The sequence below is a fragment of the Diabrotica virgifera genome, chromosome 5, assembly GCF_917563875.1.
Source record: "Diabrotica virgifera virgifera chromosome 5, PGI_DIABVI_V3a".
In the NCBI taxonomy this organism is placed as follows: domain Eukaryota; kingdom Metazoa; phylum Arthropoda; class Insecta; order Coleoptera; family Chrysomelidae; genus Diabrotica; species Diabrotica virgifera.
In genome coordinates, this window is record NC_065447.1 from 255,653,065 (window position 1) to 255,677,888 (window position 24,824).

The 24,824-nt window shown below is 32.2% G+C and overlaps 2 protein-coding genes across 9 annotated transcripts in view; one reads left to right on the plus strand and one right to left on the minus strand.

The window, feature by feature from the left end:
- Window positions 1-24,824, plus strand: part of LOC114326119 (cadherin-87A) — a 1,008,603-nt gene that overhangs the window by 467,325 nt on the left and 516,454 nt on the right. The window lies entirely within an intron of this gene.
- LOC126884850 (uncharacterized) lies at window positions 14,811-16,910 on the minus strand. The gene is made up of 5 exons (XM_050651154.1): window positions 16,656-16,910; window positions 16,429-16,597; window positions 16,310-16,372; window positions 15,749-15,887; window positions 14,811-14,871 (listed from the first exon to the last, which is right to left on the minus strand). Exons 2-5 carry the CDS (start codon window positions 16,558-16,560, stop codon window positions 14,819-14,821), a joined length of 387 nt encoding a protein of 128 aa, XP_050507111.1. The 5' UTR covers window positions 16,561-16,597; window positions 16,656-16,910; the 3' UTR covers window positions 14,811-14,818.

The window sequence follows — 24,824 nt, forward strand, 5'->3', positions numbered from 1 at the left end:
AGCTCCCTTTCCTTGTTCATCCTACGCAAGACTTCCACATTTGTCGTATGGCTCATGTAGGATATTCTGAGCATTTTATGGTAGCACCAGGGTTCGAATGCTTGGATTTTTTTTGTGTTGCTTCTGACATTGTCCGGCTTCAACACCATAGAGCAAAGTGGAGAAAACATAGCACTTAAGTATTCTAGTTCTCAATGAGATATCCAGCTGGCGGTTGCATACTTTTTGCAACTTTTTGCATTTTGTAAAACACAGTACGTGCCTTTTCCAGACGTGTTCTTCCCATCTTCAAACCCATCAGCAGAATCAAACGGGCCCTGGTTGCCAATACTAAAAAAGATCCTTTAAAATAATGATTGTTAAGTTACACAGATGTACTAATAATACAATCCATTCTCTTTTAACCCTAAATTCCTCTTCAGCCACCAGTAAAGTTAACACAATTTTTCTTTAATTTAAAAAAATGTAGAATAATATTTTTCGACTGCAAAAACTAAATTGATATTCTCGCCAACAATACCAGAGTTACTTTAAAAGCAAAAACATTTTTCATCTACATAGTTTCAAAATTAAAATTTTAAAACTACACTTCCAGTAATAGTTTGTGTACTCAGTTAGGAAGCGTTTATTAAAGAGGGAGCTGAAGTGGCGGCGAACAGAAAATACCAGGAGTGTTTTATAAAATGGAAAGAAAATATTCCAATATACAGGGAAGTGGCAGGAAGTTAGAATCATGAGACATGATTATTTTTGAATTAATCAGATTGCATATTTTAGATACTTATGATAAGACAATTTTGAATATTCTCACACAACAGCTTAAAAAAAAAGATAAAATAATTCAAAGATGAAACTATAGCGACACGCTTCATTTATTATTTTTTTAATTGCTAATTTTAAATATTAACTTTTCTCAAAACGAAAGAATACGTCTCATATTAAATTCACATGTGTTTTCGTTCCTAAAGTACAAAACCAGATTGTATAAAGTTAATGGATTTTCAGGGAAACACAAATTGCCAGATTGGCCACGCTCTTTATGTCAACTTCTTAAAAACTACAGAAAGGTTCTCAGCTTTTAAAACGCCAGATTTAGTAATTTATCGCCTTTTCTAGCCACATGGTAGAACCGCATACATGATGACATAATAGTGTTGTGGTCTCGGTCAGTATCGACACAGCGGGCACGCAGCGCAGTCACACCCTCGCTAAAATAACAAACCCTTACGAGATATAAACGAAGCACGCTTGTTTACCCAAAATAAATAACTATATTACTGTTCGTTGTTTGACACTTACTTTAATTTCATAATTGTTTCCGTAAACCACCAACGGAACAAAACTATAAATTTCTGCCTCAGAGAGAACTAATGATAGACAGTACCACATATTATTTTTGTGGAAAGTAAAAAAGAGGTTAAAATGACCAATCACGCAAGTTTCAATGAAGAAAGCGGAGGGTACATCAGAATGTTTTGCATACAATCTGACAAAAATATTCCAACCTCACAACTCTGATGAGGAAGGAGAACAAATATTTGAAGAACCTGTTATGCAGACTAATGAGAAGATTACTTGAGTAACTTCAAAAGGAGTCTTGAAGGAAATAAATAATTTAAATCCTAAAACAGCTCCTTGATTTGACTTGATAACTGGAACAATATTAAAGCAGCTTTCAAAAAAGCACTTGTGAAGTTAACGTACATCATTAATGCGGTAATTAGAATAATTACATTCCTGTACAATGGAAGGTAGCAGAAATTGTTATGGTCCCGAAATCAGGCAAATATTCATATAATGTTCCCTCTTACAGGCCAACATCCTTAACCCTCCGTTAGTCGCTATCGGTGTCACACACCGACGACAGAATTATTCATTCGGGATTTACAAAATAACTGGTTTTTTCTATCGCCACTTTCTGTACCTCTTCCTATCAACTAACCTCGTGTTAGTATACATTCTTACCTACTTGGGTACAATTGTGTGAGTTTTATAGCTATTTTCGGTGCAAGACTCCGTAGCGACTAACGGTGTGGTTATTACTTTATCACCTGTCATAATTCCTGTCATTTAACATATTCTACATGTTCCACTCATTAAAACGCCCATTTGGTGATAAATAGCAGTCTGATTTTTGCATGAGAGTTTATTCTCTGTTTGGAGAGTTTAAGTCTGTTCTGTCAAACAAAATACATGAGCCGTTTTCGTGGTCTGACCGTTCCAAATTTTTAACCTGTTCCACAATTAGAACTTCCCCTGTTCCAGTGTTCCCATATATCAAAGTTTGTCCGACTAGACACCCTTAAGCTATTAACAAATTTTCAACTTGCTATTAATCAACTTTTTTTTCATACGCGGGATCCAGACCTATAATACCTATAGGCCAGGGTAATAAGACAAAAATATACCCTGTTCGTGACACTTCAGCAGCCAGGGTACTGAAGCGTTTTTTCGACAAGTAGTACCTATAGGAACAAATTGTAACTGTCTCCTGTGTAAGATCTGGTGGCTATTTTTATTTATAAACAATTAACAGTCAAAAAATGGCATTTTCCATTTTTTTTCAAATCAATGGAAAACAGTGAAACTTATGTTTTTTTTAGTACAAATATCTTTGAGATTATGGAAAAAGCTTTAAAATGACATATTACAAAGTTTGATATACTCATTTATTGTTAATATAATTGCGAAAAAGGCCGGAATTGCAAAAAAAATATTTTTGCAATATCTATTGTAAAAATTAGTGTACAGCTTTGAGATTTTTGTCAAATGAGGGTTCTTTACTGCTTAATATGTTTTAAAAATTTCAAAGCGATTTATTTAATTATTTAAATTTTATTCGAATTGTTTATCCGAGAGAGCATTTTTTTTGCAATAACATGTCAGAAAAAAATGACGTTAGAACCATTCCACAGGTGTCAAATGAAAGAGCATGAACTATATTTAAAAATTGGTTTAAAAAAGCGAATAAAAAATGCATTTATTAGTAATAAATAACTTTTTCCAAAAAAATTAACTTTTTTACCCTGTTTTAAGTGCACAACTACCAAGTAATGTTATTTATATCATAATTGATAAAAAATTGTAATAAATATATATAATTTCTTATATAACAAAATAAAAAGTTTATAAGGAAAGATTTAAGATACTTTTGCATAATTATTTATTACTAATAAACGCATTTTTTATTCACTTTTTTTAAACCAAGTTGAAAATAGAGCTCATGCTCTTTCATTTGGCATATGTGGAATGGTTCTAACGTCATTTTTTTCTGACTTATGTTATTGCAAAAAAAATGCTCTCTGGGATAAACAATTTGAATAAAATTTAAACAATTGAATGAATCGCTTTGAAATTTTTATCACATATTAAGCACCAAAGAGCCCTTATATGACAAAAATTTCAAAGCTGTACACTAATTTTTACAATAGATATTGCGAAATTAATTTTTTTTGCAATTCCGAACTTTTTTCGCAATTATATTAACAATAAATTAGTATATCAAACTTTGTAATACGTCATTTTAAAGCTTTTTACATAATCTCAAATATATTTGTACTAAAAAAACCATACGTTTCACTGTTTTCCATTGATTTGAAACAAAAAGGGGAAAAATGTCATTTTTTGACACTTAATGTATAATAAATAAAAATGGCCGCCAGATCCTACGCAGGAAATAGTTGCAATTTGCTCTTATAGGTATTACCTGTCGAAAAAACCCTTCAGTACCCTGGCTGCTCGAGTGTCATGGAGAAAACCTTATTACCCTGGACTACTATACTAATAATACCTTTTATAAAAGATTTTAATTAATTTAATTTTTTGTGATTGGTATTCAGCCGATTACAGGACATTTTTTTCCTTATGGATTTTCTTACTAAATCAGTTCACTACGTACTGTACAATAATAATATCAAGAATATTGCCACCATTCAATTAGATTCATTAAATTTTTTAACTTTTTATTGCGCGTATAATGATGTATTGAATAATAATATTATAAAATATAAAATGTTGGATTTGCCAGGGAATATCGTTTAGAGGCGGCAAGGAAGTTAAACTCATCTGTACCGCAGGTGACGCCATAATAATTCAGAAGATCAGAAAACCCGGCAAGGATGGGATCGAAGCAACCTGTGCTTTATGCTCTCCACACAATAGGATAAAACACATAATAGTTTCATTACACGAAACAATATAACGACGTCAAAGGACAGATGTTAACTCGAGATAGATGAAAATCAAACAAACCTTAAAATTTCAAATTTAGAGGTATTACGGCACTATAGTACGAAAATTATTTACTAAGTACAATAATATGTTAAAATATCTAAAAACGCATTAAAATTATCGTTATAGAATTAAAATTTCACCTACATTTTTCATTGCTGTTTGACTTTCGATCTCCATTCCGGAAACCGTTTTCAAAATATATTATAGTGAGATGTTATTATAACCGACAGTTTGTTTTGTTCAAAAACATAAAATATTCCATATAATTTGTTGAATGGGTTGCATGTGAGAGTTCATTTTGAATGAAGTAAAAGACACGTACTCTCAATCATTTATTGTAACTTCCGACTACCGGTATCGCTCTCTAAAGTATGCAGAGCATCTTCAGGTCAACGGTTACAAGTCACTAAATGATTCGGCTACAATGAGCTACTTCCTGAGTGTTCAAAAACATGATATCTTTCAAGTTATGCTAACGGGATATGTTGAAATAGACGGAGAATGTTGTAAAGGTTGTAAATGTTGTAGATATTAACCTTTACAACATTCTCCGTCTATTCTCGTTAGAATAACTTGAGCAAGATATCATGTTATTGAATACTTCGGAACTAGCTCCTTGTAGCCGAATCATTTAGTGACTTGTAACTTGTAACTGTTGACTTTAAGATGCTCTGCATACTGTAGAGATCGAAACCGGTCGTCGGAAGTTACAATAAATGATTGAGAGTACGTCTATCTTTTACTTCATTCTTCCATATAATATACTTACTTTACACATGCCACTAAAAATAGTTTCAGAACCTTTTTAGGGGAGATATGTTACGAAGATTAATCTTGCTCACCCTCATAACCTGGTAAAAGATGGGAAAAATTAGGATTAGATTATAAAAAAATAATTCATTTAACACCGATTCTTTTTAACGCGTCATGCTGACTCGGCAAGATATTTACAATTAAAATTGATCACTAACAAAAAAAGGGAAAATCTAATAACCGACCTAGAAAGACTGGGTGTGGATTGATTAGACTAATTATATTTTACGAACGAAAAATTTCTCGCGAAAAGGAATATACGAGGGTCATTCGTAAAACAGGTTCCCTATGTCGCTGAGAAAGGGACCCCAATAAGACCCCATGTTCGCCTCGCTGCATTGCTCAGTGTCTGTCTAGCTACCTTCGATCGAAGATGGAGGTACCGGTCGCTGTTACCCCCAATGTTAAATTCATGCAAAATTCATTTTTTCAAAATGTTGCAGGACTGAAAATAAAGGGGACAGCAAGTTGAATTTTTTTTACATATAGAAGAATACTGTACCTTTCATTTGCAATATGCAAAATTAAAATCGGTTAACCACTACGGCGTCAGGATTTTTTTAAATAAACAATATTTTTGGTTCTACGCGCAGGACAGCGGATAGTTTGCTCTGGTTGGGCATTCCAATGACCTTTGATACATTTGATAATGATTGATACATTTTAATTTTTAGTACATTTCGATATAAATATATAAATTTGTTTATTGCAAAATAAAAACACATACTCTGTCCTTTGAAATAACAGTTTTTTTGACAAAAACTTTCTTTGCTCATATATTTTAAGTTAGAGAATAAAAGTTTATTATTTTTAAACATATGCAATTGTTTAAACAATGTTTTACAAACAATAATCAAGTTAGTTTGATTTTTGCAGAATTAAAATATTCAAATACAACAAAATATAGAGTAAGAAAATAATATATTAGATAAAGATTGGAAGAAATTTTGGTGGAAATCAACTTGTGTGAATCGAACACCGCTGTCCTGCGTGTAGCACCAAAAATTAATGTTTATTTAAAAAAATTCCTGACGCCGCACAGTGGGGCAGGAGAGCTAAAAAGTTGGCATAAAATGAAAATACTAAATGCAGTATTTTCTGACGCATTCATGTTAATTAAATAGTACACAATCCTGCGTATGATTTGGCATCATTTTTTCCCATTCAATCCCCCTACACCCATTGCGACGCGTCGCAAAGGGCACATAGTCCGTGTTAACAATGCATAGGCCGCGATAGCGTGATTCGACTTACGTTTGATCCACTTATTTCAAGTCAAAAGTTAATTTATTAGTAAAATTGGCTACGGATATTTGATCTTCAGGAAAGTGACAATATTATTACAGATATGATATAATGATTAAGTAAATATAGTTTCTTATAATATGTTGTTTAAAACTACCTGTACAAAATATCAAAATTTTTCAAAAAGAGCAAGTGATTTGTTAGTGTTCCCAGACTGATCCTACTTTAATTTTGTTTTATTTTGATAGCTTGAGTATTATTCTTTAAAAAGTCATTTTAACTTTTTGCTCATATTTGCTCCTTTTTTCATAATTTTATTTTTTGTGAGGTTATGTTAACCTAGTTAAATTGAATAACACCGTGAAACTGAATTTTAATTTTCCGTTATTTGTGTCATGTATTTATGTATCTACAGACACTCTCATCTCTGCCCGTCTGTCAACTTCCATCTCTACCCTTCTGTCAATGTCAATGACAGTACTTATTAGACAATATATTATTGTGGTGTACCTATTCAATAATAAACTTTAATATAATTACAAGTGTAAATTAGAACGCCTCTTTCGATCCACAAGTAAGCATTACAAATTGTTTTAGCAGATTTGATGCTTTTACAATGTTTGTGACAAGAAAAGAACTTGTTAGCATCATGAGAAGATCTAGCAGCAAAGAAATTGAAAAGCAGTTTGAATTCTTAGAAGCCGAGATGGCAAATTTAACAAAATGCCAAGATTTCAAAAAATCACTGTCGCGTTTTAAGACACAGTACAAGTCGCGTTGGTCAAAAGCGTGCAAAATAGATGACAGATTTCAAAGAAATAATAAAGAGTGGCCGAATAAACCTATTTCATTTCCCCAAAAGACCAAAAACAGACGTGGTCGCCCAGAGGCGAGTTTTGAGTGTAGTTCTGAACGTACAAAACGACTAAAAACCAAAGGACTACGCGATTCTACATCAGCTTCGGTTTTAAGCTATGCTACAGAGATGAGTTTTAGAGCAGAAGGGCATATAGATGCTTCTGGAATACTCAAAGATCTTACGTCAACTACTCCAACCCGAGCCGCTAGATATAAGAAAGCATACAAAACTGCATTAGAATCCAAGCCAAAGATCATGTCACGAGAAGTCCTTGCTGTTTTAATAAGCGGAAAATTGTCTCGACACCAATATGAAGTGGTTAGAGCTAGTGCCCCGGATAGATTTCCTTCTTACTTCATTTCGGCTGTTCGTAGCATGCTTTTGGTTTTATTGGTGTCTTATATTGATTCAATGCCATAGTTGCTAACAGGTCTGATGCAAGTTTTATAAATTCTAACTTTGCTGTCAATTCTCATATATGGGTTATCCCTAGTGTGACCAACTCCAATTTAGTCGAATTCAGGACAAGACTGAAAAAACTACCTAAAATCCGGGACTTTTCAATGAAAATCGGGCCATTTTTTTTAAATATAAAACTTTAATATCATCATTTTATTGATTATTTAACATTTTTATGTTGACAAAATTTTTTTTAATGGAATGGTTTGTAATGATAATTACATTTTTGTTTTTTGACATTTTGTTTTTGACGTTTCGATTTTCAAACCGGAAATCGTTCTCAAAAAACGAAAAATTAGAAAATCAACTAATATTGGATTTCCGTGTAAATTGAACCTTGGGTTAAAATATAACTATCATTTGATATTCATGTTTTTAAAACGTCTTTTCAGAAGACGATAATTAAATTACAGAAACCGGAAAAAGTCCAGAGTTTGAGTTTTCGTAGAACTATAAATACGACGATATAAAATGCATGCGTTTTGGATGTGGTATTAGTATAACAGTCAAGAAATTGTCGACATTTTTTCGTCCCACCAATTCAATTTGATGTGAATTCTTAGAAGAATGATGTATTAAAAATTTCAATATGGAATTTTTCCAAAACGTTGAAAATTCGGATGGCCCGGAAGCCTTGTCCGGGACGCCGGGACACGACTTCGTAATTCGGGCCATGTCCCGGATTTTTCGGGCTAGTTGGTCACACTAGTTATCCCACACCACTTCTCTCAAACATCCGGACATGACTGCGGGCTTGTTTATTTGTCCTCTTAGGTCTCTGGCTGGGTCATGATAACTTGATAAGTCTAAACCTAGATGTTTGAACTGGTTTAGCTGTTCTATGGGTTTTCCCTCTACCACGAGCTTGCATCTAATTGGGTCTTTCGCAATGGTAATGCAATTTGTTTTCTGCGTGAATATGTTCATGTTGAGTCGTCGACATGTTTGGTAGAATCAATAAAGGTCCCTTTGTAGGCCATCCTCATCCTCTGTAATCAGGGCTGCATCATCCGCATAGCACACTATACTGATTCTACTGTGACCGAGTCTGTATTCTAGTTGTAGAGATTTCACATCTTCTATTATTTCATCCAATAGCATATTGAATAGAAATGGGCTGAGGCTGTCTTTCTGCCTGATTCTCCCTGGTGTTAGTATGTTGGCCGTATCTATGGTTTTTTAGTTTAAGTTTTTTAATATATTACATACAAAATGCTGTTATTCCTATATATGTGCAATAAATGTTATTAAAAAACAATTGGGTTACGTAATTTTTCTAAAACAATGTTAAAACGGTTTTTTTGAGATATAAATATTAACAAATATACACAAAAACAAGTAAATTAGAGTGTAGAATTGTTTAAAATGAAAATTAATAAACCTCAAATATCATTTAAATACATATTGGTAGTAACCAGGTACATGCAGCTTTAAAAATTAAGTTTGAGCAAAACATTTGAATAAGTCATACTTCAATGAAAAATATTTGGAAATCGAGATCCAAAAAGAAGAACATCCTGGTTAAAGAATCTCAGAACCTCAGGTTCAACGCAACATCTTTGCAGCTTTTCCGCGATGTTGTAGATAAAATAAAGATTGCCTTGATAACCGACAACATTCATCACGGATAGGCACAGAAAGAAGAAGAAAACATTTGAAAAAAGATCGTTTTTGTATATGTATACACCATTCATAATGTTTTTAAAAAATTTGGCCATAATATATTGACAATGATTTAATGCCAACTTATGTTGTCTCTTGCCCCACTGTGCGCCGTGGTAGTTAATGGATTTTAATTTTAAAAATTGCAAATGAGAGGTACAGTATTCTTCTATACGAAAAAATAATTCAACTTGCTATCTGATTTATTTTCAGTCCTGCAACATTTTGAAAAAATGAATTTTTTTTTGCAAAAACTGGATTGCAAAATTTATTTTGCAAAATCTATTGAACCGATCTTAATTAAATTTACAGTGTTGTTTTATAATGTCATATAGTTTTTCTGGGTAAAATATGAAGGTCCTGTAGACGGGTAAAATATGAAGGTCCTGAAGAACTGTAGCATAAATGGTTGAAAAACTTAAAATGCAAGTACTTGTTTTTTTATGTTTTTTTCGCAATTATTGCTATTTTGCAACAAGGGTAACAATTTTTAAAATTTGTAACCAATCCTATATTGTAGGAAATATAATTACGCAACTTTTATATTACTACAACTTTTCTGGGAAGTAAATACTTTGAAAGTTATAATCAAAAAACGAAGAAAATAATCGAATTTTTCCTTCTTTTTTTTTACATTTTGATTATTTAAACAATGTTCCGGACATTTTTGAGTGGGAGGATAACTCAATTATTATTATATTAGTTAATTCCAAGCAATTTCTGCAAAAAAATATGAGTCACCTCTCAACGTCCATCTCAAAACAGATGCACCCTGGACTACAGGTATTTTATTTAAATTTTATATTGTGTTTCCGTAGTCTTTCATCAACCCTTAGATTTCGTTAAAAATAATATTATGCTGGTATTGTGTTGCATGTAGTGCGACCTGGTAAGCCACTTCGTAATATGTAACAAGAGAGTTCCGGTGAAGTAAGATAGAGTTACTTGTAGGGAAGTTCTCTAATCTTTAGTTACCTACTCCTATGTGGACTATGAAATTACAGACCATCCGGAAGGAAAATGACTTCTTTAACAAGGTAGATTCGAGACTCAAATTCAACGCAACGCTCTTTTTACCTAAATTGTGGCTTATTCCCAAATAAAATAGTAAATTGCATAAGATGCCACAAGGAAATAGCTTCATAGCAATTTTACCTAAAGGTTTATTGATTTTGAAATCTGTAGCAAAATTTGAAAAATAGATAATATCGTGTCATAAATACTGTTATTTACTTAATCTTTTACGCCACTAAAATTTTTTTATTAAGTTTGACATTTTATAACTTGATTACTTTTTATGACTTTATTGATTTTCAGTATTTTGTATTTTGACAACGACACCCGATTTGATTTGGGCGTAGAAACGTTAATAAAATTATTTTTCAATCTAATTGTGGCTTATTTCCCATCAAAATAGTTAATTATCAGTTAAACATTTCAACAATAAAAATGTATGTAATATAACATTTGAGAGATAATGTGTAATTGTGCAATTTGAACTATACGATAGTAAAAATGACTCATGGCACACGCCGGCAGAAACAACAGGCACCTGTCTGTAGTAATCCTTTTTTTATTTCAAACTGTCTTAGCCTTGTTTAAAAAAGACTAAAAGACTATTTAAAAAATTCTTTTTTAAGCAATGGTCTTCAGTTTTCACTGTTCTTAAATAACATAACATTGTTCCGATTGTGAATGTATTGCGTGTAGTACAATCTTGTATTGTTCGCTTCCGTTTGCTTACGTTTGTGTTTGCGTGTTTTTAGTAATTCAGATGTGTAGGTACTGTGCATATTTATATATATTTCATGTTATTTCAATTCTAACGGAGTTTATCTGTAATTATACCGTATTTTATTCATTTTACCATATTTTCCGGCTAACCCGGATTTTCGATAACCCGGATCGACCGCTGTCCCGATTAATCCGAGTTATCGAGGTTCCACTGTATTTGTACTCCGATTTTCAAGATTCTTGCATCATTTTGTAGGTATGTACATGTATTGATATCGTTTTTTATTATTCCGGCAACAAAATTTTTTTGCTTAGATGGCATTATACGGGAGTGAATGGAAGCTTTGTATTTTCTCCTAACTTTAAAAAATTCTGTGCAAAAATTGACGGGCTGATTTTGTTTCGTACTCCTTTCGTATTTTTGTAAAAGCCCCAACTATGTTTATACATTTTTTCCCATCGAAAAAAAAAATAATAAATACGAAAACATGACATACATTATCTGTATCTTTTATAGTCAAATTCTGCAACCAATCTCTTCCGAATTTTATGTTTAGTGGTCACTTTGTTGAATAATTTTACTATAAAGGTAAAGGAGGCAAAGACAGTATGCTCACGTCTATTCCTATTCCTGTCGGGTAGAGTGAGTGAGAATTCTGGAAGTAGGGGCATTGTGCCCGATTTTTCTTGATCCCCATTAAATTAATTATATATTGTTATGATCTGCTTTTTTCTTACTTTTATTTTAATTGAGTATTTATTTAATTAATTATTTAATTGACGCAAATCATACATAAACAATTAATAAAAAATCTCAGGGTGCCTTTTTGTCATAAAAATTAACTAAAATTATCTTAGGTTATACTTATCCTTTCTCGTGGCTTCAGTATCTCTTACAGCCGGTTTCCGAAAGGACGATCATCTCAAAAATTATGTAATCGATGGTTAATCGTTGATCAAATGCATTTTGAGTTTCAATAACACCAGTTAAACGGGAGTTCAATAACAGTCGATCATATGATTTAACAAACGATTAATCGTTAGTTAACAGCCGATCATAAGTGTTTTGAGTTTCCGAAACGCTGATTAACCAATTTCGCATGTCACACGGCGACCAAAAGGAACTGTCACCTAATTTGAGGTTATTGGTTGATTAAAGGGCTGTTAATGTTTATAAATAGTTGTTTAGAGTTATTAAATAGAGTTTTTTAGTTATTATATAGGTTAAATAGTTATTAAATAAAGGGTATTTTAGTGTTTACTTAAAATTATTAGTGAGAAGAACCAATAAAGAATTGGAAGAACTATATCAAGAGCCAACGATTACGACGACGATCAAAGCACAGAGAATACGATACTTGGGGCACATAGAGAGAATGGGAAGTAAACGAATGCCAAAAATGGTACTTTCACGAAGACCAATACAAAAGAGGAGGAAAGGCAGGCCAAGGAAAAGGTGGAAGGACAGTGTATATGAAGACTTGAAGAAAAGTAACATTGAGAGATGGAAAGAACTAGCATTGGACAGAAGGAGATGGAGAGAGGTGGTGAAGGAGTGTGTAAAAAGACTGAAGTGTATTTAAATAAAATTTATAAGTTATATTAAGTTATTTACTATATTATTTATGTAATCAGAAATGTAAACATTTTAGCCCTAGGCCTACAAGGCCTGTTGCGCTTAATAAATAAATAAATAAATAAAATTATTAGTTATTTAATTATAATTTAATTTTTAAAATTAAATATATAGTGTAATTATACAGTGAGCACGTAAAGGTTGGAATAAATTCATTTTTTCATGAATGGGCAATTTTGGAAATAAATCCCGAAACAGGTCAATTTTTATTTTTAAGTTACGACTTTTTGGCCTATATGTCATACTAGTGACGTCACCCATCTGGGCGTCATGACGTTATCCATGACTTTTTTAAACGAGAATAGGGGCCTTGTGATAGCTCATCTGAAAGGTAAGTTAATTCTCTATTCAGTAATATAAACAATAACATAATTATTTATAGAGGCTGTCCAAAAAAAATTTTAATTAAATTTATTAACATAAAAAGAAGAATGTCTGTAATTTATTTAATTCAAAATACATTTTACTGCTATCAGAATACAGGAAAAAATGTTTATTTGACAAATAAATATTGTTTTTTGCTTAAATTCAATATTAAAGCAGCCACCCACCTGCCTCTTGACACTTTGAACATTTAATTTAAGCGAAAAGCAAAGAATATTTTTCAAATAAACATTTCTTTCTGTTTTCTAAGAGCAGTAAAATGTATTTTGAATTAAATAAATGACATATTATATTCTTCTTTTTATGTCAATAAATTTAATCAAAAAAATTTTTTTTGGGCAGCCTGTATAAGTAATTATGTTAATGTTTATATTACTGATTAGAAAATTCAATTACCTTTCAAATGAGCCACCACACGACCAATATTCTAATTTAAAAAAATCATTGATGACGTAATCATGCTCAGATGGGTGACGTCACTAGTATGATAATAATGCCAAAAAGTCGTAATTTAAAAATAAAAATTAACCTCTTTCTGGATTTTTTTCCAAAATCGTCCATTCTCGAGAAAATTAATTTATTCCAACCTTTACATGCTCACTGTATGTTGGGCCACACATGTAGATGGTGCTACAGAGGAGCATTAGTTCAGCTCTACTTCAACATATTGTGTTAGTGTGAAAATAAAAAAATAATGTTTAATTTTAAATATTTAATTTAGAATTACTACTTACCTTTTGTTAAATAATTAAATAAAATAAGGACTCACTACATGGCAAGTAAGCAGATGCACCATCTGCAACTGTTGTATAAAGATTAGATTTGGTTGCCAATTAAATCCAACATTGGGATATGCAATATGATATCTGCTTGATATCACATACAATAGATGACATGAAGAACGTGATAAGGAAGCTGGAGGGAAAGGCAGATGAGGTTGGTCTTAAAATCATCACTAATAAGATAGTAGAGATGAGAATAGGAATAAGTGAGCATGGTAAACTATACATCAATCAAGAAGAAATAAAACAGGTTAAAGAATTCTGCTATCTTGATAGTATAATAGTGCAAAAGTTGGAGTCCAGGCAAACATTAAACATAGAATAGGAAAAAGAACAACAGACAACAGGCCTTTGAAATCCTCTCATATCATATCTCAACATAAATTAGCCAAAACACATTTAATAGTATCATCAAATCAATACTACTATATGTGAGGGATACTACGATATGGGAGTGAGACATGAACAATATCAGAAGGAAATGCAAGGAAGAGTTTTTGTAAATAGATTCCCACAAAATATTCTGAAGATGTATTGGCCCAACACCATAACAAATGAAGAATTGTGGAATGCATTAAGACAAAGAAGCAGAGGATGAAGCTAGTAGGTAATAACTCATTCTAACAGGTGGGTAAATAAACTTTGAAAAACACATTTTTTATTAATTTTATTATTTAAAGAAATTACAATTTTTATTTAAAATTACTTTATTAGGTACATACCTAACCACTATTACCGAATAATTTATTGACATCGAATTTTTTTATTTGAAGCTCTACTTCTAAAATTTCTTTTTTTCTTGTTGAAAAATACTATCTTACTTCTTTTTTCTAGTCTTGCTGTTTCAATTTTTTTTGTAAAAGATACATTAAGGGTTTCGCTCCCTACATCTTTTACTTTTTTATTTTTTGAACGAGCCTGAGACATCTTGGCTGTCTTCTTGGGCAGGACAGCAGTTGTCGTGGGTGTACTGAGCAGCACAGTGGAAGTAGAGGGTACATTGGATATCTGCTATGTGTCTTCCAATTGTAGGTAATCTACTTCCACTTGACTGTCTTGTGCAACTATAAAAATAAAAAAAAATTCAATTGTTTTAGATGTACCAGATAGTTTTTTCTTTATAAAAAAAATCTTTCTCGAATTAAGTAGGTAGTTACTTTTATTTATATACTTTAGCTATCTTAATAGCTAAGTGAATAATCTACCTTAATTTAGAATTGGAATAAATAATTATAATAATTAATTCATATTAATAATATTTATTGATATTAATTCTCATATTTTGAGTTTGCTTAAATTTGGTTTACAAAAGATCTTTTTTTTTATTTAATGATGTCTATAGATAGGCACAAGGTCTGGCTATGGGGAACCGCTTATCACCCTTGTTCTCAGATTTATTATTGATCAACATAGAAATAATATCTTTAACAATCAAACTTTAAACAATAATACCTTTCAAAAAATCTTAAATTGACTTAGAACTGTAGGATACAATATCCAATTTAGATGGAAATCTTTCAGATGCCAAAAACATTCTAGATTCACTCAAAAACTTACATCCGGATGTACATACTTACGGAAACAATGGATAAACTTAAGTTAATCTTTAGAAAACCGACTAGACCGACTATACCATACCTCCCCCTTCTAATCATCCTTTTTAACAGAAGGTGGCTTCTTTCTATTGCTACATCCATAGAATACATAAACCTAGCATTATCAGATAATAGTTTTAAATAGTTAAACTAATGGTCACTCTACTACATTTGTGGATAACGTGCTGAACAAAAAAATGTTCTAATTCAGAAGTTTTGTCCAGATCAAGACCATATACAGGTTATTGTTCAGATAATATTGGAAATATTGATCAAGCTTTATATATATAAATAAATTTAAAATTAGTTACCTTTATTTAAATAAATTAATAAAATAAGGACTCACCAGATGTGAAGAAACCAGATGCACTGTCACAACTGTTGGGTAAAGGTTGGATTTGATTGCCAATCAAACTCAACATTTGTGCCCCTACATCTGTGAGACGAGGCCTAAATGTGCCACCACCTGTTGCAAGTATGTCTTTCTGAAAACAATTCATTAGTTCATTACTGATTAAGAAATGAAAGGGTTAAAATCAAAGTGGTGTAAGTCATATTCTTGAAATGATGTAAGCCCTATTTTATAATCTTGATATTATATAGACAGACCTCTTCAGAGAAAAAGTGGTGTGTAAGTTTTTACTGTAAATACTTACACCACTTTTCCTGATGAAAAAATGTCTATTTATCAAAGTTATAAAGCAAGACTTCCATCATTTCACAAATATGACTTAAACCTCTTTGGCGTTAACACCCTCAAATACTAAACTTCTATTGTCTCAACACTAGGTTAGTTCCCATCATAAAATTAGTTTCATTGGATTATATTTTTATAAAAATATTTCACTCAGAAATAGTGTAATTCGACTGACCTGGTGTTAAGAGCTTTAAATTTAAGTATACCTACTTTGTCCGCAGTTTGGTCTCTCTTCAACTGGTCCAAAACCTTCTGCTCATTATATTTTTGAATCTGCAATGTAATTAATCCATATAGCTCTAAATCAACCGAAAGTTTTATACACTTACATTTTCCTCTGCTACTTTTTGGCTAGTGACCCTTTTTAAGTTTATATATGCAGTGTTCAGCTGCTTGGGAGTTCTGGGAAATTCAGCGCTATTTTTCCCAGGTTTCATTGTTTTGGTTGGTGGACATAGCATTGGTACATTATTTGTTTTCAATTTAATATGCTTGTATCTGAAAACAAAAATACAATTAGAAATTTGTTCTGTAAGTTAGAAAATTTCGTACTTACTTTCCAATTATTTCCAACAGCAAACATTTCTCTCTCTCTCTCAGTATAATTTTTGCGTGGAGGATTTCCGTTTGTATTGCTCATTTTTAATATATTTTTTAATTATATAAATTATGTAGTTATTTACTATGGATTGAAATTTTTTGGTTATAAAATGAAATTTTGAAGGATGACAGCCGATTGTGACAGTATCGATACCAAATCGTATGTCAGATAATCGATTTTCTACGATCATATAATTTTAAGATGATCGACGTTTGACAAACTCGTCACTGGTTAACATTTGATCAAATCTAACAGCTCGATTAGATGATCGAAGATTTGAATAACGTTTCGGAAACCGGCTGTTAGTTGATCCTTATCGGGATAAAATAGGAAAAGGAAATAAATAGAAAAATCATAAATAAGCACATACACATACCTTTATTATCAAAAGCAATGCTCTGAAAATCTATCAATTAAATCCTGTGGGCATAATTGTCCAAATGAAACTTTTATCATATAATTAATCTAATTTAAACAAATATTTATCGCTTTGTTCCTGATACCATTTATAAAATAAGCTAAACAAACAAATTTAGGTATTTGCAAAACTACTTATACTTCCTATTAAATTATTGAAATGTTGGAACCTTAATTCATATGCTTTTACGCAAAGATACATTACCATTACAAATACTCTGATTATAAAGAACATCTATCACATAAGTTATTGACTGACCTTTTTGATTCACACACAATGATGTCTCCTCTTGACCCAAAACAGCTCTTCCTTGTTGATTATGTTAGGCTACCAATCAAAGCTCTCTCCGTTTTCAGCATCAATCCAGCAGCATACCAGCAACTATTTCTCCAAAACACAAGCCAGGCCGCTTTTGACCAGTACTCGTTCAATAAACTCCAAAACTCTCTCCTCTCTTTATCTCAATAATAATCTCCTGAGACCCAAGTATCTTTTTTACTTGGTGTCATAAATAATTTTAATAACTATAGTTCTTGTAACTTACTCTCTTGGACTTTACAGAATCAAAGAGGTTTTTCTTCTCAATTTGATTTGTCTCTCGTTCCACTTTTCAGCTACTCTCCACTATCAAACAACCACTAGTACTTGCTTCTGAACTATACGCGAAAACTTTCGACTGCCCTTCTCGGATACCGATCACACAATGATTTTTCTTTTCCAAAACTGTCTCAACATTCAAACTTTCCTTTCCCCATTCCAAATTGCCAAGCCAATCAGAAACATTTCTCATTCCACATTCCTATTTTTCATTCGAAAAACCAGGAATTTTTTCAAACAATACTTCTACTCATCCTAATCACTTTCCGGAAATTATACAAATACTCTTGTGCTTAAAACAAACAGACTTACAATTCCAAATCTCTCTACCTTTATTTTTCTAAAAACTAATAATTACAGCTATCTGTGGATCTTACCTTTCCCGTAACAAACAATCTTTTTAAATTATAATCCGAAATAAATTGTACTTTCACTTCACTTCATATACAAATGTTGTTAAGTCTTCAGGGAAAAACTCATTAGGATAGACCCACTGCGTAAAAGCTACCTTCTACTAAATAGTTACAAATCAATATACAGGGTATATCAAATTTATGTGCCCGCGTTATAATTAGAATTTAAATTTTTACTCTATCTTTGATTGATAAAGTGATACATAATAATATATTTTTAAAAAACCTTTTTACCACATAGTGGTGTAAGGCGACAATACATTACATTATGTTACATTATAATACAATACAAAAACAACTTAATCTTAAATTTAACCAATAACTGCTATACATTTATATTATGTACAAATTTGACTCATTCCTTCTTATTTCTAGCCAGCGTCCTCGCTTCTATCCACGTTGTTCCCCTTTTCTCGATTATTTTGCCTAGTGTTTGTCCCATGTTTGTCGTGGTCTGCCTTTCGTCTTTCTTCTCATTCAATTAATTAATTAAGTTAAATGTCATAAATACGCCAACAGCCAAGAAATACAATATGTATGAGAACATCTAAATACCCACTACGATGTAAGATGTAAAATCGAAATTGATGGGAAAATAATAAAGCAGGAAGCAGGGTTAGATATCTGGGAATAGATATAACCAGTTACGGAGATGTTGAAGAGTAAGTACGACAACAAAGCTTAAAAGCAAGTAAAGCAGCGGGATCTCTTAATGACACAATCTGGAAGAATAAACACCTAAGACAAGACACAAAAACAAGAATCTATAAAGCAGCAATTATACCTATATTGACATACACAGTGGAGGCAAGACCTGATACATCTAAAACGAGACGACTACTAGAAACAAGAGATGAAAATACTTCGACGAACATCAGGGAAAAGTCTGTTGGATAGGGAGAGAAGCGAAAACATAAGAAGATCATGCAATGTAGAAGACATAAATGGATGGGTGACAAAACGGAAACAGGAGTGGAACGAACACATTAGTAGAATGGCAGAGGATAGGATAGTACGAATAGCATGAGATAAGTCCCCAAATGGACGGAGAAGTATTGGCAGACCAAGAAAAAGATGGTGCAATAATTTAAACAATTTAGGAGGCTAATATTGAAGAGGAAACAGGCTTTAAAGCCTACATACAAGGAGGAAGAAAAAAAAGAAATTTCATAAATACATAATATGAAATTACAAACATAATGCGCAGATATCTGCAACGTTATGAGTTTCTTTAAACATCACAAGCACTTACATTTCGTCATATAATACATATTTTATGTTGAGTAATGGATGCTAGCCGAGTGTGTGGGACATTTGACGAGTGATTCTGTTTGCAGAGTGAAATTATTTTGATGATTTTCATAATGCACGTATTATAAATGTTTGTCGACATTTTGACATATTGCGTCTAATTAGTGAAGGCAACCCGTTTAATGGTAGCTAGGAGAAAATTCAGGCGTGTGTACAAGGATTGTTATTGCGCTTTTTGGAAGTAAGCCAAACACTTATACAGAAATAAGATGCACCACATGTTAATTATCAATTTACTAGTGAAAAATGCTGTAAAATGTTGTAGCTCATTATCGTATTTTGTCATCTTTCGTTCTGAAAGCCGAACTAATTTTTGTTTTTTGACACATTCCAAAATTTTGCCTGAGTATTGTTGGAAAAGTTAGTTCAGAATGTGCAGAATGTGTATAACGGGTTGCGTTCGGTCGCAATGAAGTTAGATATTAACAATATTTGAATTGTGAATAGTTTTGTTTTATAATAATTTATTGTATATAAATCAATAAAGTTGATAAAATCTACTCAGTTAAGGAGAAAGAAGCAATAATAAAGATAGTGTATATAGACATTAAAAAATACTGGGACCGTGATTCCTAATTTTAACTGTACTGGTGCCAAATACTGGTACTGGTTATTTGTTGAGGTACCAAGAAATTTAGAAAGTCAATACGAAAAGTCTGTTCAAAAAGTAAATTAATTATTAATTAAAACTTCAAAATTAATGGGTAAGGACCACAAGCTGTCAAACCGGAAAAAGCTTTTTGGGTTTATCTTATACATTAATATATTTAAAAAATGACATAACAGTCTCTTAATATTAAATAACTTAACTCAGGGTGTAACTCAATAAATATAAAGTGAATAATATAACCTTAAAAACAAAATATTCAATTTAAATTGGTCAAACTCACTTTAACATCTGCCAATGGTGAGTGAAAAGTCATCGACCCTTGGCCCATATGTTATGAAAAGGCAAGTACACGTGAAGAACTCGATAAAAAATAAGGGTACATTACCCTTAAGTCTTTCTTTTCTCATCGTCATGAAGACAGAAATGCAAAAAGGTACAATGGCACTAATGCAAACTCAGTGATTAGCCGGAAATTGAAACGTACATTGAAAATACCCTGGGAAAGAAAAATTCAAATAACACACCAGAAGCGGGGGTTTTTCACGACTGAACTGTACTCAAAAAACTTATAAATTGACATCAGCGTCCATTGCGATAACAAACTAAGAAATGAGATGAAATCGGGGTGTTCGGTTATTTACAACCGATCGCCAAACTAATTAAAGCTGCACTTTCGTGCATTTATGTTTTTATTTATAAATTTACTCGTTTTTTTATCTTAATTAGCTTATTGGTAGCTTCTTGAAAGACATTGTAAAGAAATTGTCAAAAATTATTAATAATTCTACCCAGAAATCCTTTTTCCATAATTCACACATTTTTTTTGTGATGTGGTTTAAATTATTTGTTCTTATACGACCGACTGATTAGTTTGTTCTAGAAGAATATAATTTTGTTTCCCATTTACTTCTCTCGGAGAAAAAGGCGAATCAAGGAAGGTAAAGTAATCTGCATGTCTGGAAAAGCTTTTTGTTGCGAGTCTCCCTCTTCCTTTATGAGAAACTTGTAAATCTCTACAAATAACACAGAATTAAGAAACAACGTTTCGCAGCCGAAAAAGTATGTAATTCAATTTAAAATCAAAAATAGTCCTTGCTGTCGACACGACCTCCTATAAATCTCTTTAATTCATGACGAAACGTCGTGCAGAGTTGTTGTTTTTTTATGAAAACTTAATTGAATTATTCCACCTCTTCTAGGTACAACACTTGGAGAGTTTGTACCCATATATTATGATAAAGCCGGTAGACGTTCAGAAATTGATAAAAAATAAAGGTCTTACCCTCAAGTCTTGCTCTTTTCATTGGCAGAAGGTCAGAAGTGCTAAACGGAACAGAACCATTTCTGAGGGCCAGTTCAGTCATTAGCCGGGGATTGAAATGTGCATTGGAAAACCCTTAGAAAGGAGAGAAAAGTCTTCCTGTATATCATGTTTAAATAAGTTGGCACACAATTAAAATAACTTACCACAAACCTGGGTTTTTCATGACTGAACTGTACTTAAAAAATTTATAAATTGACGTCAGTGGCCATTGCGATACGCAACTAAGAAATAAAATGAAATCAGGGGGTTGATCGTCAGACTAATTAAAACTACGCTTTCCATTTGTTTTCATTTATCAATTTACGTAAGTACTTTGTTCATCTCAATCGGTTTATTGCTACCTTCTTGAAAGAGATTATAAAGAAATTATCAAAAATTATGAATAATTCTTCCCAGAAATCCTTTTTTCATAATTCACACAAAAAAATGTTATTTTTGGTATGTGTGTAATGTAAAAAATGTTTGTTCTTATACGACGAGCTGATTAGTTGGTTCCAGAAGCGGCCATTGCAATAAAAAACTAAGAAATGAGGCGAAATCGGGGGTTCGGTTATTTATAACCGATCACCAGACTAATTAAAATTGAACTTTCCATTTATGTTTTCATTTATCAACTTTCTTACTTTGCTCATCTCAATAGGTTTATTGGTAGCTTCTTGAAAGGCTTTATAAAGAAATTGTCAAAAATTAGGAATAATTCTAATCCTTTTTCTATAATTCACACAAAAAGACACTTTTTAGTAGTGTGGCTTAAATTATTTGTTCCTATACGATGAGCTGATTAGTTAGTTCTAGGGAATATAATTTTGTTTCCCATTTATTTTTCTCGGAGAAAAAAAGAGGATCAAAGAAGGTAAAGTAATCTGCATGTCTGGAAAAGCTTTTTGTTGCGAATCTCCCTCTTCCTTTATGAGAAACTTGTAAATCTCTACAAATAACACAGACTTAAGAAACAACGTTTCACAGCCGAAAAAGTAATTCAATTTAAAATCAAATAGTCCTTGCTGTCGACACGACCTCCCATAAATCTCTTTAATTCATGACGAAACGTCGTGCAGAGTTGTTGCTTTATTATGAAGACTTAATTGAATTAGCCTGGCTCTTTGTAGGTACTTACAAACTCGCTGAGTTTGTTATGAACACCCATATATCATGAAGAAGCAGGTAAATCTACCTATCTACCACAAACGTGGGTTCTTCATAACTGAACATTACTCAAAAAACTTATAAATTGACGTCAGCGGCCATTACAATAAAAAACTAAGAAATGAAATGAAATCGGAGGTTCGTTTATTTATAACCGATCACCAGACTAATTAAAACTGCACTTTCCATTTATGTTTTCATTTATCATTTTTCTTACTTTGCTCATCTCAATAGGTTTATTGGTAGCCTGTTGAAAGGCATTATGAGGAAATTGTCAAAAATTAGGAATAATTCTAATCCTTTTTCTATAATTCACACAAAAAGACACACTTTTTAGTAATGTGGCTTAAATTATTTGTTCCTATACGACGAGCTGATTAGTTAGTTATAGGGAATATAATTTTGTTTCCCATTTATTTCTCTCGGAGAAAAAAAGAGAATCAAAGAAGGTAAAGTAATCTGCATGTCTGGAAAAGCTTTTTGTTGCGAGTCTCCCTCTTCCTTTATGAGAAACTTGTAAATCTCTACAAATAACACAGAATTAAGAAACAACGTTTCGGAGCCGAAAAAGTAATTCAATTTAAAATCAAATAGTCCTTGCTGTCGACACGACCTCCCATAAATCTCTTTAATTCATGACGAAACGTCGTGCAGAGTTGTTGCTTTATTATGAAGACTTAATTGAATTAGTCCGGCTCTTTCTACGACTAGGTACAAACTCAGAGACGTGTTGCGATTTAGTCCTCCTCTCCGTATGCATTGCTGAATATTTAATTGCTTTCAAGCTCGATATACCTACTTCTTAAGACCGAAGTTTAGGCGAGGACTGAGCGAGATGGAATTAATACAAAGATCTGTGTTTGGAAGCGGTTGCTTAATGGAAACATACTGTGCTACTTTAAACTGTGACATTTACTTTAGATGGATTATGAGTTCTTAGAATCTTGTTCATCATTAGATGCCCTTATCGTTAATGAAGTAGCCAAGCCATCATTACTGTAATTTATATACACACATCCAAACATGGAATCATCTGATATTTCTTACTATTTCGTGCGAATTAAAAAAAACAAACACACTAAGTCAAACAATATTTATTTTAAAGCAATTAAATAAAAAATACATAACAATTAAATAAAACAATAAAGTATTTTTTCTACGAGCGTGCAAAAATGTCTACTTTCGCGCACGCATTTTAGTTTAGAAAGTTTCACTTTTCCGCACGCGTGTTACTTTTCCGCACGCGGTTTTTACTTTTCCGCACACGGTTTTTACTTTTCCGCACGCGTGTTAAATTAGATATGTTAATATGGCCTAAAAGTAATTATAATACATGCAATAAACTAATATTTAGATATTATTTACTAATTTATTTCAAATATATCTTATTGTGTTCCTGTTTTAATGAAATTACCGCGACAATTCGATGAAATAAAATTATTTTGACATAATATTCGAAAGTCAAATCGGTAGACAATAACAGTCGTTTTGAATCATTGTCATGGAAACCAAGATCGTCGTCATGCTAACTAATTATATTGAAAGTTTGGTTTTGACAACCTTGTCAAAGAATTAATTTGTGTATGTATTTTCATATTAATTAAATTAATTGATTAAGAATTGGTAATTTTTTAAAGACTCTTAAAAAAATATTGTTCCTAACTCTTGTAGAAAGTCTCTTTTCCGCACTCGACTGCTTGCAGACCTCCCGCTTCGCGGCGTTCGGCAAACTGCAGTCGCGTGCGGAAAAGAATGACTTTCTGCACTTGTTAGGAAAATAACTATAACAAACAAATTGAAACTAGTTGTTTTAAAGTCAATAGCATCAAAATTTTCAATATAAAACTAATAATGTTTAAATTGTTTTTATTAATTTTTTTTTGTTTTTTAATAGTCACTGTTATCACCTCTAGTCTTTATGCAAGCTTCAGTTTGCGTGGGCACGCTCCGAATCAAATTATCAACATTTTGTTGTGGTAGGTTGCTCCATCCTTTAAGAGCAGCTTGTACTAGCCGTGCGGTGTTTTGTGGATTATTCCGGGGAGCTCTAATTTTTCTTTAAGCATATCCCATAAATACTCTATAGGATTAAGCTCGGGTGAGCAAGCAGGCCACCCCAAACAAGGGATATCTTCTGCTTCAATGATGTCTGTAGTCACTCTAATGGTATGTAGAGGTCCATTATCATGCAAGAAAATTAAATTTTCTCCTGTTGCACCTCTCCAGAGCCTGACTACAGGTTATAAACATACCTGTGAGCAGTTAAAGTTGATTGGATGAAAATTAAAGGAGTTTTTTACGGATC

Coding starts and splice junctions, on each gene's coding strand:
- LOC126884850 (XM_050651154.1), bottom strand. CDS start 16,560: ATGCTATGTCCACCAACCAAAACAATGAAACCTGGGAAAAATAGCGCT. Junction 16,373..16,428: donor AAAAAGTAGCAGAGGAAAAT/GTAAGTGTATAA, acceptor ATTACATTGCAG/ATTCAAAAATATAATGAGCA. Junction 14,872..15,748: donor ATCTGGTTTCTTCACATCTG/GTGAGTCCTTAT, acceptor TTATTTTTATAG/TTGCACAAGACAGTCAAGTG.